The sequence below is a fragment of the Ovis aries genome, chromosome X (genome assembly GCF_016772045.2).
Source record: "Ovis aries strain OAR_USU_Benz2616 breed Rambouillet chromosome X, ARS-UI_Ramb_v3.0, whole genome shotgun sequence".
Classification (NCBI taxonomy): Eukaryota; Metazoa; Chordata; class Mammalia; order Artiodactyla; family Bovidae; genus Ovis; species Ovis aries.
The window spans coordinates 33,675,580-33,690,839 of record NC_056080.1 but is presented as its reverse complement, the minus strand read 5'-3'; the positions used below and the strand labels follow the sequence as shown (position 1 = coordinate 33,690,839).

At 38.0% G+C, this 15,260-nt stretch overlaps 1 protein-coding gene across 1 annotated transcript; it reads right to left on the bottom strand.

Moving 5' to 3' along the window:
- Positions 1-1,712: 1,712 nt before the first annotated feature.
- LOC101120383 (E3 ubiquitin-protein ligase RLIM-like) lies at positions 1,713-5,290 on the bottom strand. Its single transcript, XM_004021992.4, has 2 exons — positions 5,047-5,290; positions 1,713-3,379 (listed from the first exon to the last, which is right to left on the bottom strand). The coding sequence occupies exons 1-2, from the start codon at positions 5,288-5,290 to the stop codon at positions 1,713-1,715; spliced, it is 1,911 nt and encodes a 636-aa protein (XP_004022041.2).
- Between the last annotated feature and the right edge of the window lie 9,970 nt (positions 5,291-15,260).

Below are 15,260 nucleotides of genomic sequence, written 5' to 3'. Positions count from 1 at the left end.
GGTGTGCTGCAATTCATGGGGTTGCCAAGAGTTGGACACGACTGAGTGACTGAACTGAACTGAACTGACTGAACTGCTGACAAAAGATCAGAAGTCAGGAGGAAAGAAGGTAAGAGTTATTCATTTCTGTGAGGCTCCCTCTCCAAAACTTTGGATTGACAGTGGCTGCCATTTTCTCAGTTTATAGCTCTTTCTGGGTGGACTTCTACAACTCTTAAGACATTTGGGTTGCAGGAACCCAAATCTCTCTATGCCCCTTCAATCCTAGAGGTTCTAATACTGGTTTCTCAGTTGCTAGCCTCTGGGTACTTCATCATCTTTTGGTTTCTCTTCATTATTTTCACATTTTAGTCTCCTCATTAAATGATATTCCATCACTCTTTTAAAGTGTGCCATCAGCCTTTGGTTGGACTCTGACTAATACATTGGTAGTGGGGAATAGTAGAAACTTTTAGGTAGTACTAGGAGGGTGGGATAAACTGCTGGAGAGAGATAGGAAGAGAAGGGTTTCAACGCTTTTTATGGCGTTCTATCAGAAAACGAAGATCATGGCATCTGGTCCCATCACTTCATGGGAAATAGATGGAGAAACAGTGGAAACAGTGTCAGATTTTAATTTTTGAGGCTCCAAAATCACCGCAGATGGTGACTGCAGCCATGAAATTAAAAGACGCTAACTCCTTGGAAGAAAAGTTATGACCAACCTAGATAGCATATTCAAAAGCAGAGACATTACTTTGCCAACAAAGCTCTGTCTAGTCAAGGCTGTGGTTTTTCCAGTGGTCATGTATGGATGTGAGAGTTGGACTGTGAAGAAAGCTGAGCGCCGAAGAATTGATGCTTTTGAACTGTGGTGTTGGAGGAGACTCTTGAGAGTCCCTTGGACTGCAAGGAGATCCAACCAGTCCATTCTGAAGGAGATCAGCCCTGGGATTTCTTTGGAAGGAATGATGCTAAAGCTGAAACTCCAATACTTCGGCCACCTCATGCGAAGAGTTGACTCATTGGAAAAGACTCTGATGCTGGGAGAGATTGGGGGCAGGAGGAGAAGGGGACGACAGAGGATGAGATGGGTGGATGACATCACTGACTCAATGGACGTGAGTCTGAGTGAACTCCGGGAGTTAGTGATGGACAAGGAGGCCTGGTGTGCTGCGATTCATGGGGTTGCAAAGAGTCGGACACGACTTAGTGACTGAACTGAACTGATGAATATAACACGACCTTTGTATGTGAATGACTCTAATAGTCTTAAATTGCTTCTTAATTATTTAGTTGGGTTCCTGTTTCTTTGCATACACAACCAGGCTTGAACAGGGCCAAGCGATACTTGGGATTTATGACTAGAAAATACTACTAGGATCTATCTGGATTGATTTTATCATACTAGAACATTTCACTCATGGCATCAGGAATATCCCAACCCAGTGCACATGCTAATTTTCTATTGAAATTCAGTGCAGTGCTATTGTGTGTAATTCATTTTTATTGTCAAAGAGAACAACAATTTTTGACTTTTAAATATTTTCTTTTATTATGAAACAGAAATTGGGGAAAGCCCAATAATTTCTTCATGAACAAGTAATTCAGTTCAGATTGTTCCATATAGATTCAGATTGTTATGTTTAAAGGTAAATAGCTCTAAAAGTGGACATGAGGCAGCTGACTTTTGTCCATCACTGTAACATTTTAGATATCTGTGAATTCAGATCTCACATAGAATTATCTGCCTCAGAGGGATCCACTACTGGCCCACGACAAATAGGACAGGTTGTGTGCTCAGACAGCCAGTGATCAATGCAGTGATCATGATATTCATGGGAGCAAGGTAGGATGCATAGTGTGTTGCCTGTGGTGTACTCTGTGATACAAATGCTACAGACTTTAAATGCTTCATTCTCTCCAAAAGATCTTAAAGCCAAGTTCTCAATCTGTGCTTTGGTAAGTCCTGTTGGTTTGTATGGGTCATCTTCATTTTGTAGGAAAAACTGATCCAGATTAAGGGAGGACCAAGAGTCACTATCATCAAATATTATTGGGGTCATTCGTCTACCTTCTTGCCTGGTCTCTGATAAGTCTGTTGATAAGCTTCTTTCTTCACTGTCTTCAAACACCTGTGAGCTAATTTCTGAATCTTCATCACTTGAGCTAGAAGTGGACATAGGAGTAGAATGGGAGCTAGATATATAATTGGGGATTGAACCTGAAATCAGTGTGAAATTTGAATCAGGATCATAGCTAGCATTTGAAGCAGAACTAGGTCTACAACTACTACCACTAGGTCCATTTCTTTCATTTGGTGACTCTGCCCTTTCCATGTTTTCACTTGGAGGTGAGACACTATGCTCTAAATTACTGCCACTGTCCATAAGATTACTTGAGTTATTAAATCCTCTCATTGTCTGCCATAATGTACTCTGAGTTGGAACAGATGTTGTATCACTTAAGCTAGTATTTAAAATTCTGTAAACAGGATTTCTGATGGTATTGACATAAGCACTCTCATTGGCCTCTTCAGAATGTGAAAACATTGGCTTCAGTTCTTCTTGCTCACTTTCTGAAGTGGTAGTGTTGTTTGGTGAGTCAGATGTTAACTGAGTACTACTAACTCTCCTGTCTCTCTGAGAACATGCTCGACAATGAACTGGACAAGGGACTCGTCCTACTTCAAGATTGAAGGGTGTGGTTGAATTTGTTTCCCTCACTTCCAAAGATTCACTACTGCACGTTGTGTCTGAATAACATTCTCCAGGAACAGCATTCCTAGTTCTAGAAGTTTCAATAAGACCCTTATTTTGCAACTCATGTCCAGGCATTTGCTGTCTCAATGTTCCTTCATGCCCAGTTCTAGAAAATGTATCATTCTCACTTATGAGAGGTTGTTTAAAAGTCTGAGATGGTATATCTTCATTCATTCTTTGAAAAATTTCCCACAGTGAATGTGAAGGTGGCGAACTGTCAGTCCTTGCTCTGGTTCTCCGAGAGATTGGGCTCATACATTTTGCTCTTCTCTGACTTCTAGTTGGTGGGACTTCCATTAATGTTTCCATTGCATCTTGTTCTGATGTAGATGGTCTTGTAAATAGTGACTCAGATTGTGGATTTTCCACTTGCCTTTGGCTGTCTTCCGTATCTTCTCTTCTGGGAAGTTTTGCAGATGCTATACATTCATTCTCTGGATTTGAGTTTTTATCATCAAGGTCAAGATTTATTTCTAAGCTGAATCTGAACTCATCACTGTTAGCACTAATTTGGGTCTGTTCTCTCCAAGACTGATTTTCTTTTTGTTCACTTGTCACATTTTCAGTTTGTCTGAAAGTGGTAAGCCAGTCTAGTGGAGAGTCATCACTAGACACATCACCCGAAGCATCTCCTCTATCTGTTAATTAAAAAAAGGAGGGGGAGAGAGGCCATAAAAGAACTACCAAAAATGGAACCATCATAAAATAGCACTCTGAAACTTTGTTTAAAAAGCAAACAAAAATGAGAACTTAAACACTCAGATGTTTTCAACTGATTTCACATTTACAGAATTAATATTTTAAAAGCTTTATTATCTAGATTTATTAGTAAAGGCAGGGAAGTTTCAATTCCATCCAAAGAAGAGTACACTAATCCTAGATAAATTTAGAGTTTTTTACAAAGGGTATCTGATGGAAGTTTGTTTTTCGATATTTCATCATATACACAGCCCATTGTGGGAGGAATGTCAAGAGACAACTTTTTTTTTTCAGTCCACTGTTAAAACACCAAAGCAGTTAAACCAGGTAAACACCAGTTAAGGTACAGTGCCAGTATTTTAATTCAATTGATATTACTGTCTAATTCTTATTAGTCTCCAATATTACTACTCCTGGGCTGTTATATGCTTTTGATAATGTATAAGTTGTTTTAAAATACAAGATTATTGCCCAAATAGAAACAAAGTTTATAGGATTAAAAGTATTTGAATTTTGAATACTTCTTAATATTACCAAGATTTTTAATTGGCATTAAGCTGAAAGTCAGATCAAATGAATAGACTGAACCTAGCGTGGTGCATATAAGACCATATTCTGGAACCAAAGTATTATAGTATCCTCTTCATTAGGTAGTAAAATCCTCTATTTTACACTGGGAGAGAAAGCACCATATCTGAGGTTCCAGCAGGGTTTCTCAGCCTTAGAACTATTTACATTTTAGCACTGGGCAATTATTATTTTGGGGAGCTACCCTGTGCATTGTGTCATATTTGGCAGCATCCCTGGTCTCTGCCCACTAGATGCTAGTAATACTCATGCCTCCTTCTGTGACAACCAAAAATATCTCCAGCTATTGTCAAATGTCCTTTGGGGTGGGGGAGAGCAAAACTGTCCCCAGTTGAGAACTACTTTATTAGAATATAAAATATTTCTTTTTACAGTTTTTTTTTTTTTAACACATCTATATGGATAGAGAGGGCTTCCCTCATAACTCAGTTGGTAAAGAATCTGCCTGCAATGCAGGAGATCCCTGTTCAGTTTGGGAAGATCTACACTGGAGAAGGGATAGGTTACCCACTCCAGTATTCTTGGGCTTCCCTTGAGGCTCAACTGGTAAAGAATCTGCCTATAAAGCGGAAGACCTGGGTTCCATCCCTGGGTTGGGAAGATCCCCTCCACTCCAGTATTCTGGCCTGGAGAATTCCATGGACTGTATAGTCCATGGGGTTGCAAAGAGTCTGACACAACTGAGAGACTTTCACTTTCATAGAAAAACTAATTCAGGACATAGGAGGTACTTTCCATTGAGGTACACAACCATAAAACAAACAAAAACCAGTGGTCTACTTCACACTGTTTCCGAATTAAAACAATCCAAATATGAATCAGAAAAAAAAAAAAAAAACCCACAACACCTACTCTGGCATTCTCATTGCAAATCAAGTAAATGTCAGTTCTTTCTTTATGAGAAGTACCTTACCAAGTAATTTATGCCTCTTCTGTATATTTACTATTATGAAGTGATTATTTAGCATCGTGAAGTTCCTTTTTCATCTCATCCTATTCCCCCCAAAGAGAAATATACCTGTATTTTCATCTGAGTTTCTTCGTAGGTTTTCTTTCATTATTTGAAGCCTCTTCTGCAACTCTTCTTCTGTACTTTCACCTAGGGGGCCGAGCAAATTGTTGTCCCTCATACGTATGTAATCTTCTTCATTCAGATCAGTTACGAATCGGTAGTAATCATCTTCTCGAGCCAATCGGTCTATCTGACTGCTATGTCGGACCGAAACTCTGTCTTCTTCATCGTCGGAATCTGAGATTTCCATCTCGATGAACAACTGGAAAATTATCTGAATTTCATGACTTAGTGCTGAAATGCAAAACCGACAGTCAAGTAATCTTCAGCTTCTACTTCCGCCCGGGAGTGACCCGAACACACTCAGTCGGATAATGGTCCACCTAGGTTCCCCGCTGCTCCGCTACTCCGCTATTGCACCTCAGCTCTGTAGCCTCTAGTGAGGCAATAATTGAGATTCGCCTCTACATCATAACTTGCTTAGGTGTTGCCTAGGCATCCATTGTCTTCCTTATGTAACTGAGTAGGGACTGGATTCAGGTTGGGTTTCATTTCATTCAAAAGCAGTCAATGTTTCTGAGGGTTTATAATGTACCAAGCACCATCCTTAACCTCTCTCCCCTCGCCCCCAACCCACCGCAGCCTATTCTCAGGCTTTCAGATCGCATTTTCATTCGCTACATTTTATATGACAACCTGCTTCAAAATGCCATGCCAAAGTCAGCCTCATTAAATGTAGCATTTCTCATTTTCAGGTGCCGAGGGACCGCTCCCTTTTCTCCTTGTGAATTCCTCAGATCGTAGACTCTCACGAAGAAAGTAGTTCACTATTTTTGATAATTCCCCAGGGTGTTAGTTGAATCTCTTCAGTGTGTCCTCTCCCTTTTAACTCTTAATGGGTTCGTCTTGATTATATGACCCCTCAATCCTGTTTGAAACAAACAGAAAACACCATAACTTGGGCAGGCTTTTCTGCTCATCCAGGGAATTTCTTCTCCACAAAAGCATTCAGTTTCGTTTTTGTCCTTGTGTCTCTTGCAAATGAAACTAGCCAGATTATCACAGGAACTTTAAAAAATGGATCCGTGATAGTTATTTTACCTGCGGTACTGAGTACCAACTTTGCCAATTTTGTTCCATGTGTCTTGGTGCAACCTGGATGGCTGTATTTATTGGTGAAAATAAACTAACGCTTATTTGTAATGCTATTTGAGGGAGATCTCTACGATTTTCTGGACTTGTTAATACTGCCAGCCCCGCTTAACACTTGTTTGAGTTTTTCATTCAAATTATTCATGTAAAGACAAGATTTGGCTACTGAATTTGAGATTATTTAATTTGACTTATTTAATAATTAATCCATCCAACATAAACTGGGTCAGTTATTGTCCTAGCTCTAGAGATATGTCAATTGTTGGAGCAGTTTGTACTCCCAAGTGAGTGGGAAACACCATCTAGAAACTATCATAATACAATATATTTTAGAATAGATTTATATATGCTTTATTGTATAAGTACAGAGAATTGTGCAACAATTATTTAGGGGCATTTCAAAGAGGTGTTATATTTAAATCTGAATCTTTAAATATAGTTATTAATTTCTATAGAGGGGGGAAAATGGCAGTTATGTGTTGGTAGAGAAAGGCTCTGTCAGAAAAAGTAGACTTGAAAGACCTTGGGTTATTTGGGCAACTTTGGCCACAGTTTTGGGGTAGGGGTGGAAATGTGGAATTAATCTCAGAAAGGATAACTGACACAAGCTGTAAATAGAGTTTTCATTTTTTTAAATATAAGAAATAGGATACTGATTAAGATGTTTTGGTATATTTTGAGAACAAGTAGTGAATTTTATTTTTGCTTGCTTAGTGTCTCTGTAACAACTTGTGCTAATAACATCCTGATTTTCATGGTGGAAAAACTCATTCTACAGCATTAGTCCAGTTGGTTTAGGTTTAGCTGAATTCACTACCATGGCTAAAGGAAAGGACATATGATGCAGCCATGTCCAATCAGCATGTCTCAAACTGGTTACGGTAATTGGTCAAAACATGAGCATGTGAACAAAAGTACATTTAAGAGCTAAATCTGAAATGTTAGCTAGAACTACTGATAATAAGAAATCCTTTTCCACTGAGGTTAAGAAGCTAGTAAGATATAAATATAAAGATGCTTGTGGTTATGTTATATACCGAGAATGAGGAAAATTGCCATAAATAGACAGAGGAAAACAGAGATGCAGAAAGGACAAGATATTTGAGGAAAAAAAAAAAATGAGAAGTACCTGAAGCTAGATGTGCCTTAGGATTTTTAGATCTTTAAAACAATGTATTTCATTTGTAAAACTATAAGCTTATGATTGGAAAGCTCATAATAGTTGTCATAGGAGAGTGATATGATTGTCGATGATATAGTAGTAGTTGTTAAGTCGCTCAGTCATGTCCAACTCTTTTTGACCCCAAAGACGGCAGCATGCCAGGCTTTCCTGTCCTTTACCATCTACCAGAGCTTGCTCAAATTCATATCCATTGAGTGGATGATATAGTAAGATGTCAAAAAATAGTTTGATAGAGGGGAGGTGGTCAGGGAATGAATGAAATAGGTGTGGGAGATTAAGTAGTACAAACTTCCAGTTTAAAATAAAGGAGTCAAAGGGATGAAATGTACAGTGTGGAGAATATAGGCGATAGTAATGTAATATCTTTGTAGGATGACAGATGGCAACTAGGCTTGTGATCATTTTATAATATACAGAAATATCTAGTCACTATGTTGTGCACCAGAGACAAACAGTGTTGTAGGCCAAGTATACTTCAAAAGACAAACAAACAAACTCATAGAAAAAGAGATAAGATTTGTGGTTACCAGAGGTTGGTGGGGGGTTGGATGAAGGTGGTCAAAAGGTACAAAATTCTAGTTATGGAATAAATAAGTATAGGAATGTAAGGTACATTAGTCATGTTGTATATGAAAGATGTTAAGAGTAAATCCTTAGAGTTCTCATCACAAGGAAAAAAATATTATTTCTCTTTTATTTTGTCTCTATATGAGGTGATAGATGTTTGCTAAATTTATCATGGTTATCATTTCATGATGTATGTAAGTGTAAGAGAAAAAAACTTGGCACCCCAAAATGTTTCTTTGGCATGTAGATTATTTCAAGCTGGGGAAAAAAAAAAATCTAGGCCCAAAAGTCTCAGGAAAAAACTTTGACCTTGCTCTTAACTGCCTAAAAATTTTAGGTAAAGGGTTTATTCCCCAATAGAGCTATCACCAGAGATATCTACAAAGAATATGGCTAGCTGTGGTGGGGAAAACACAGCAGAGCCTAGAGATCTAAGACAGTTCTGTGTCCTATTGTCTACATGGCCTGTTTACCAAACATTTCCTTTTCCGTCTTTATATGAACCACTTTGCTTTCCTTTGAAGTCTCAAATACTATCCATGACATCCTCTTTTGTCTTTAGTTAAAGATGGTATTTAAGTTGAGGGTTTCAGCCATATGTTCATGTTTTTAAACTTTGATTTTTTTTTCTGGTTAATTTGTCTTATGATGTTTTACTTCTTAGACCAGCCGGAAGAATCTAGATGGATAAAGGAAAATTTCTTACTGCCAAACATAATTCAAATTATTGTGGTGTGTGCCTTTAACTTAGTCTTAAACATCAATGTCAATGATATCTCCAAAACCTGGTAGAGAAAATAAATAATTTATAATTAAGTTGCCATGTAAAACTTTTTTTTTGTCCAGTCTATAAAATTAATGTTCATATAGTTTGAATTTAATTGGATTTAGTTTTTATGAAAAAATAAGAAAACAGAATATTTCTGTCATTCATTAGTTTAATCAGTATTTATTAGGCATTGAAACTGTGTAAAGTTGAAAGAAATGAGCAATCATTTTCACTTGATTATGAGTAAAATATAGTTATGACATATCGATATAATGTTAATATTGTGGATAAATTTCCTTCATCTTTGTACCTTGAGATCCTTTCAAAATGTCCTTATATTTGCATGCATTTCATTTATTATACAATGTATTCTGATACTTTGGCCCAGTAATACTCATTTAATTCTTACATGAATAGCAAATATCCTGAGGTGAAGTATCAGTGAATGTTTGGTTTATATTAAGAAACACAATGGCCCTGCTGGGAACTAAAATGTCTTTCACTAATACCTTAATAAAGAGTAAGATAATGTTATGTGACCAATTACCTCCCTAGTGGGATTTTAAGGATGCCTAAGTCAAGAGATACCTTGAGTAACAGGCAAATTTGTCCTTGGAGTACAAAATGAAGCAGCGGAAATGCTAACAGAGTTTTGCCAATAGAACACACCACTCATAGCAAACACCCTCTTCCAACAATGCAAGTTATGACTCTACACATGAACATCACCAGATGGTCAATACCAAAATCAGATTAATTATATTCTTTGCAGTCAAAGATGGAGAAGCTCTATATAGTCAGCAAAAACAAGACCAGAGCCGACTGTGGCTGAGATCATGAGCTCATTGCAAAATTCAAACTTAAATAGAAGAAAGTAGGGAAAACCACTAGACCATTCAGGTATGAAAGTGAAAGTAGCTCAGTCATGTCCAACTCTTTGCGACACTATGGACCCTATGGAGAGTCCATGTAATTCTCTAGGCCAGAATACAGGAGTGGGTAGCCTTTCTCTTCTCAAGGGCATCTTTCTAACCCAGGGATTGAACCCAGGTCTTCCATATTTCAGGTGGTTTCTTTACCAGTTGAGCCACAAGGGATGCCCAAGAATACTGGAGTGGGTACTGAAGAAGACTATCCCTTCTCCAGCAGATCTTCCCAACCCAGGAATTGAATGAGGGTCTCCTGCATTGTAGGCAGATTCTTTACCAACTGAGCTATCAGGGAAGCCCAACCATTCATGTATGACCTAAATCAAATCCCTTACCATAATACAGTGGAAGTGACAAACAGATTCAAGGGCCCATTCAGGTATGACCTAAATCAAATCCCTTATGATTGTACAATGGAAGTACAAATAGATTCAAGGGATTAGATCTGATAGAGTGCCTGAAGAACTATGGACAGAGGCTCATGACTTAGTACAGGAGGCAGTGATCATGACCATCCCCAAGAAAAAGAAATGTAAAAAGGCAAAACGGTTGTCTGAGGAGGCCTTAAAAATAGCTGAGTTAAGAAGAGATGCTAAAGGCAAAGGAGAAAAGGAAAGTAATACCCATCTGAGTGCAGAGTTCCAAAGAAAAGCAAGGAGAGATAAGAAAGACTTCCTCAGTGATCAATGCAAGGAAATAGAGAAATACAATAGAATGGGAAAGATTAGTGATCTCTTCAAGAAAATTAAAGATACCAAGGGAACATTTCATGCAGATTGACACACTAAAGGACAGAAATGGTATGGACCTAAGAGAAGCAGAAGACATTAAGAAAAGTTGGGGAGAATGCAAAGAAGAACTATACAAAAAAGATCTTCATGACTCAGATAACCATGGTGCTGCGATCACTGACCTAGGGCCAGACATCCTGGAATACGAAGTCAAGTGGGCCTTAGGAAGCATCACTACAGACAAAGCTAGTGGAGGTGATGGTATACCAGCTGAGCTTCTTCAAATCATAAAAGATGATGCTGTTAAAGTGCTACGCTCAATATGCCAGCAAATTTGAAAATATCAGTAGTGGCCACAGGTCATTTTTCATTCCAATCCCAAAGAAAGGCAATGCCAAAGAACGTCCAAACTACCACACAATTGCACTCATCTCACATGTTAGCAAAGTAATGTTAAAATTCTCCAAGTGAGGCTTCAACAGGACATGAACTGAGAACATCTAGATTTTCAAGCTGGATTTAGAAAAGGCAGAGGAACCAGAGATCAAATTGCCAATATCCATTGGGTCATTGGAAAAAGAAGAGTTCCAGAAAAAAACATGTATTTCTGCTTTATTGACTATGCCAATGCCTTTGTCTGTGTAAAGCACAACAAACTGTGGAAAATTCTGTAAGTAAGGAGAATACCAGACCACCTGACCTGCCTCCTGAGAAAACTTTATGCAGGAAAACAACCAACATTTAAAACCCAACATGGAATGATGGACTGGTTCCAAATTGGGAAAGGAGTATGTCAAGTCTGTATATTGTCACCTTGCTTCTTAAATTATTCTCAGAGAATATCATGCGAAATGCCAGGCTGGATGAAACACAAGCTGGAATCAAGATTTCTGGGGAAAATAACAATAACCTCAGATATACAGAAGCCACCACCCTTAGGGCAGAAAGTGAAGAAGAACCGAGGAGCCTCTTGTTGAAAGAGAAAGAGGAGAGTGAAAAAGCTGGCTCAAAACTCAACATTAAAATAAACAAACATCATGGCATCTGGTCCCATCACTTCATGGCAAAGAGGTGGGGAAACAATAGAAACATTTAGAGACTATTTATTTTGGGCTCCAAAATCACTGCAGATGGTGACTGCAGCCATGAAATTAAAAGATGCTTGCTATTTGGAAGAAAACCTGTGACCAACCTAGACACCATATTAAGAAGCAGAGACATTACTTTGCTGACACAGGTCCATCTATTCAAAGCTATGGTTTTTCCATTAGTCATGTATGGATGTGAGAGTTAGACCATAAAGAAAGTTGAACACTGAAGAACTGATGCCTTTGAACAATGATTTTGGAGAAGACTCTTGAGATTCCCTTGGACTGCAAGATCAAAGAAGTCATTCCTAAAGGAAATCAGTCTATTAATTGGAAGGACTGATGCTGAAGTTCCAATATTTTGGCCACCTGATTCGAAAACCTGACTCATTGGAAAAGACCCTGATGCTGGGAAAGATTGAAGGCAAGAGGAGAAGGGATGACAGAGGACGAGATGTTTGGATGGCATCACTGACTCAGTGGACATAAGTCTGAGCAAGCTCCGGGAGTTGGTAGGACATGGGAGACTGGCATGCTGCAGTCCATGGGGCTGTAAACAGTCAGACTCCACTGAGCGAGAGAACTGAACTAAACTGAAGTTTAGCAAAGTCTTCATTTGCATGAGTAGGTGTATACTTGTGTGTGTGTGTGTGTGTGTGCATATATATATATGTGTGTGTGTGTGTGTGTGTTACATTTTAAAAGTTTTAACATGTTTGGTTAGGATAATAACCAGTAACCACTAGTCAGATCTCTTTTTCAATGAGCTTGGTTTTCCGGTTATTATTTATTTTTTTAGATTCCACAATTAAGTGAGATAATAAAGCATTTGACTTTCTCTGTCTTATTTTCAATTCTCACTGCCCAATTCTCTTTATCTCACAAACTGACTAAATCAGTTGTAGACAATAACTATTGTGTTATAAGACTTCAAAGTTTGAGATAAAGTACATTCATACCACAGAGGAACTTTGAAAATTTCAGTGAAATAGGTCTCTGTTACTAGTATCCAGCTGAGCTACTCACTGAAAAAATAAATTCTCAAACTATTGTTTGGAATCTTGTTTTCAATATTTCTTCCTAAATATCACAATTGATGTTCCCAAACCTCATTTCAATTCTGTGTATTTAATGGCAATATAATGAGGCATTCAATATACAGGAAAGAGGACTGGGTTGAGAATTTAGAGACTTGGGTTGAAGTCTAATCATTAACCCATTATTTACCCAAATACTTCCTCTTTCTAGCCTCCAGTTTCTTAAATTCGAATATGTGAAAATTGAATCTATTTTTCATGGTTTAATTTAGTCAGTTTCTCAGACAAAGAGAATTGGACAGTGAGAATTGAAAATGAGACAGGGAAAGACAAATATTTTACTATCTCACTTTATGTGGAGTCTTAGAAAAAAAAAAAAGACAAAGCTGAAATACCAAGCTCCTCGAAAAAGAGATCAGACTAGTGTTTACCAGAGGTAGGGGAAGGAGGGGTGGGAAATTAGAGCTATGTGGTCAAAAGGTACAAACTTCCAGTTATAAGATAAGTAAGTAGTAGGGATGTAATGTTGGAGAAGGCAATGACAACCCACTGCAGTACTCTTGCCTGGAAAATCCCATGGACGGAGAAGCCTGGTGGGCTGCAGTCCACAGGGTTGCAAAGAGTCGGATATGACTGAGCAACTTCTTTCACTTTTCACTTTCATGCATTAGAGAAGGAAATGGCAACCCACTCCAGTGTTCTTGCCTGGAGAATCCCAGGGATGGTGGAGCCTGGTGGGCTGCCGTCTAAAGGATTGTACAGAATTGGACATGACTGAAGTGACTTAGCAGTAGCAGCAGGGATGTAATGTACAACATGACTATAGCTACCACTGCTGTATGATATATAGGAAAGTTATTAAGAAAGTAAATTCTAAGTATTCCCATGACTAGGAGTAATTATTTTTCTCTCTCTCTCTCTCTCTTTTTTTTTTTTTTTTGTTGTTGTTGTTGTTGTATCTATATGAACAGATGGATGTTAGCTGGACCTATTGTGGTAATCATTTCTTGAGATATATAAATCAAACCATCATTTGGCATGCCTTAAGCTTATACCGGGATGTATGTCAATTATTTTTCAATAAAACTGGAAAAAAAAGAAAGAAAATAATGTCTGAAACAGAGTGTCAAATTGGCAACCATGAATTAAAGAGGAAAGGTTGAGTGGGGCTACAGTTAGGGCCAGTAATGCTGAGATAAAATTCCAAAGTCAAGCTAGGATTAACTGTCTCCCAAAATGTTCATTCAAAGCCAGTAAATTAAAATAGAGTATTGAGCCAAAGAAGACAATTCAAAAAGACTCAGAGCAGAGCCACGGTAAAGTCATACCCAGCTTGGGGATCAAAGCCATAAGGTAGTAGCAGATGTGTGTGACATTGATTTTAACTTGCTAAATTATATTTATACCTTGGATCTCTGAAAGTTGAATACTCAGTTGTTTTGATATCTTTGTTTATAACACATGTGAGATGTATGACCTCAATTATCTTTTCTGTTACATACTTTTATGAATGAGAATATACTCACAACAAAATTTTTTAAAACACTAGGGAAAATTTTTGTTCAGAAAAATACGGTACATATATAACAAAAACATATAGCATGTTATTAGCACTTAGAAAATAACAAATTCTTAGCATCTTTCATATTTAAGTTCGTAACTGAAGATGGTCAGATTGACCACTTTGGATGAGAAAGGAAAAAATAAAGACACAGTTACTTTTACATTCACCTGCTAGATGTGTTCACTGTAGGCTCCCTTATGTATGTGAGGCCTGGGCCTGGGTGGCTGCAAGTACAGTTGTCAAGCTTTTAACAAACTGGATAACCATTTGTTTCTCCACAGCACATTATCTTTACATAGGAGCAATCGGCAGAAAACGTGAAGTAGCCAAGCATTCTGTCCTACAAAACACCACCTTAACAGTCATCCATCATTGCCCAACTGTTTTACAGCTGTCTGCTAAGTCACTTCAGTTGTGCCCGACTCTGTGCGACCCCATAGAGGGCAGCCAACCAGGCTCCCCCATCCCTGGGATTCTCCCGGCAAGAGTACTGGAGTGGGTTGCCATTTTCTTCTCCAATGCATGAAAGTGAAAAGTGATAATGAAGTCGCTCAGTCGTGTCCGACTCTTAGCGACCCCATGGACTGCAGCTTACCAGGCTCCTCATCCATGGGATTTTCCAGGCAAGAGTACTGGAGTGGGGTGCCATTGCCTTCTCTGACAACTGTGTCTACTGCACACAAATACATGAAACTAGAAATATGTTTGATAAATAATTCTTTAAAAAATTATTTTCACCTTAAATTTCTCTGTATTGATGCAGATCCAGATTACCATTTAAATCCTAAGGTAAATAACACATGTACATACATTTATAATAACTTCAAGTAGGTCTTTATTTTTAAAAGAATGATGGCAATGAAGAGTCAATCACTAGACAGTCTTTGACTACTCAGAAAGAAAAGGCTACACACATTTTCTTAAGTCCAGAGGCCACAAATTAGATAACAATCTGTTTACTTTCAAAGAAACTGCAGTATATACAGATAAATGAAACTTTACCTCAAATATTCAAACCAATAACAAAGCTGTTTATCTCACAAACTTAAAAGATATATGAATAAAAGAAACAACAACAACAACAACAAAAAATCATTATGAAATGAAGTTTACCGCTTGAGGCAAAATTCGAAACAAGTAAAAGGTTACACAATGTGTTAAAGAATAAACTTTTCAACAGATAGTGGCTAATTTCAAAGA

Bases quoted from the DNA above. Each gene is read 5' to 3' on its own strand.
- LOC101120383 (XM_004021992.4), bottom strand. From the start codon at position 5,290: ATGGAAATCTCAGATTCCGACGATGAAGAAGACAGAGTTTCGGTCCGA. The intron at 3,380-5,046 runs GTATATTTCTCT...TTTAATTAACAG, and splicing joins AAACTCAGATGAAAATACAG to ATAGAGGAGATGCTTCGGGT.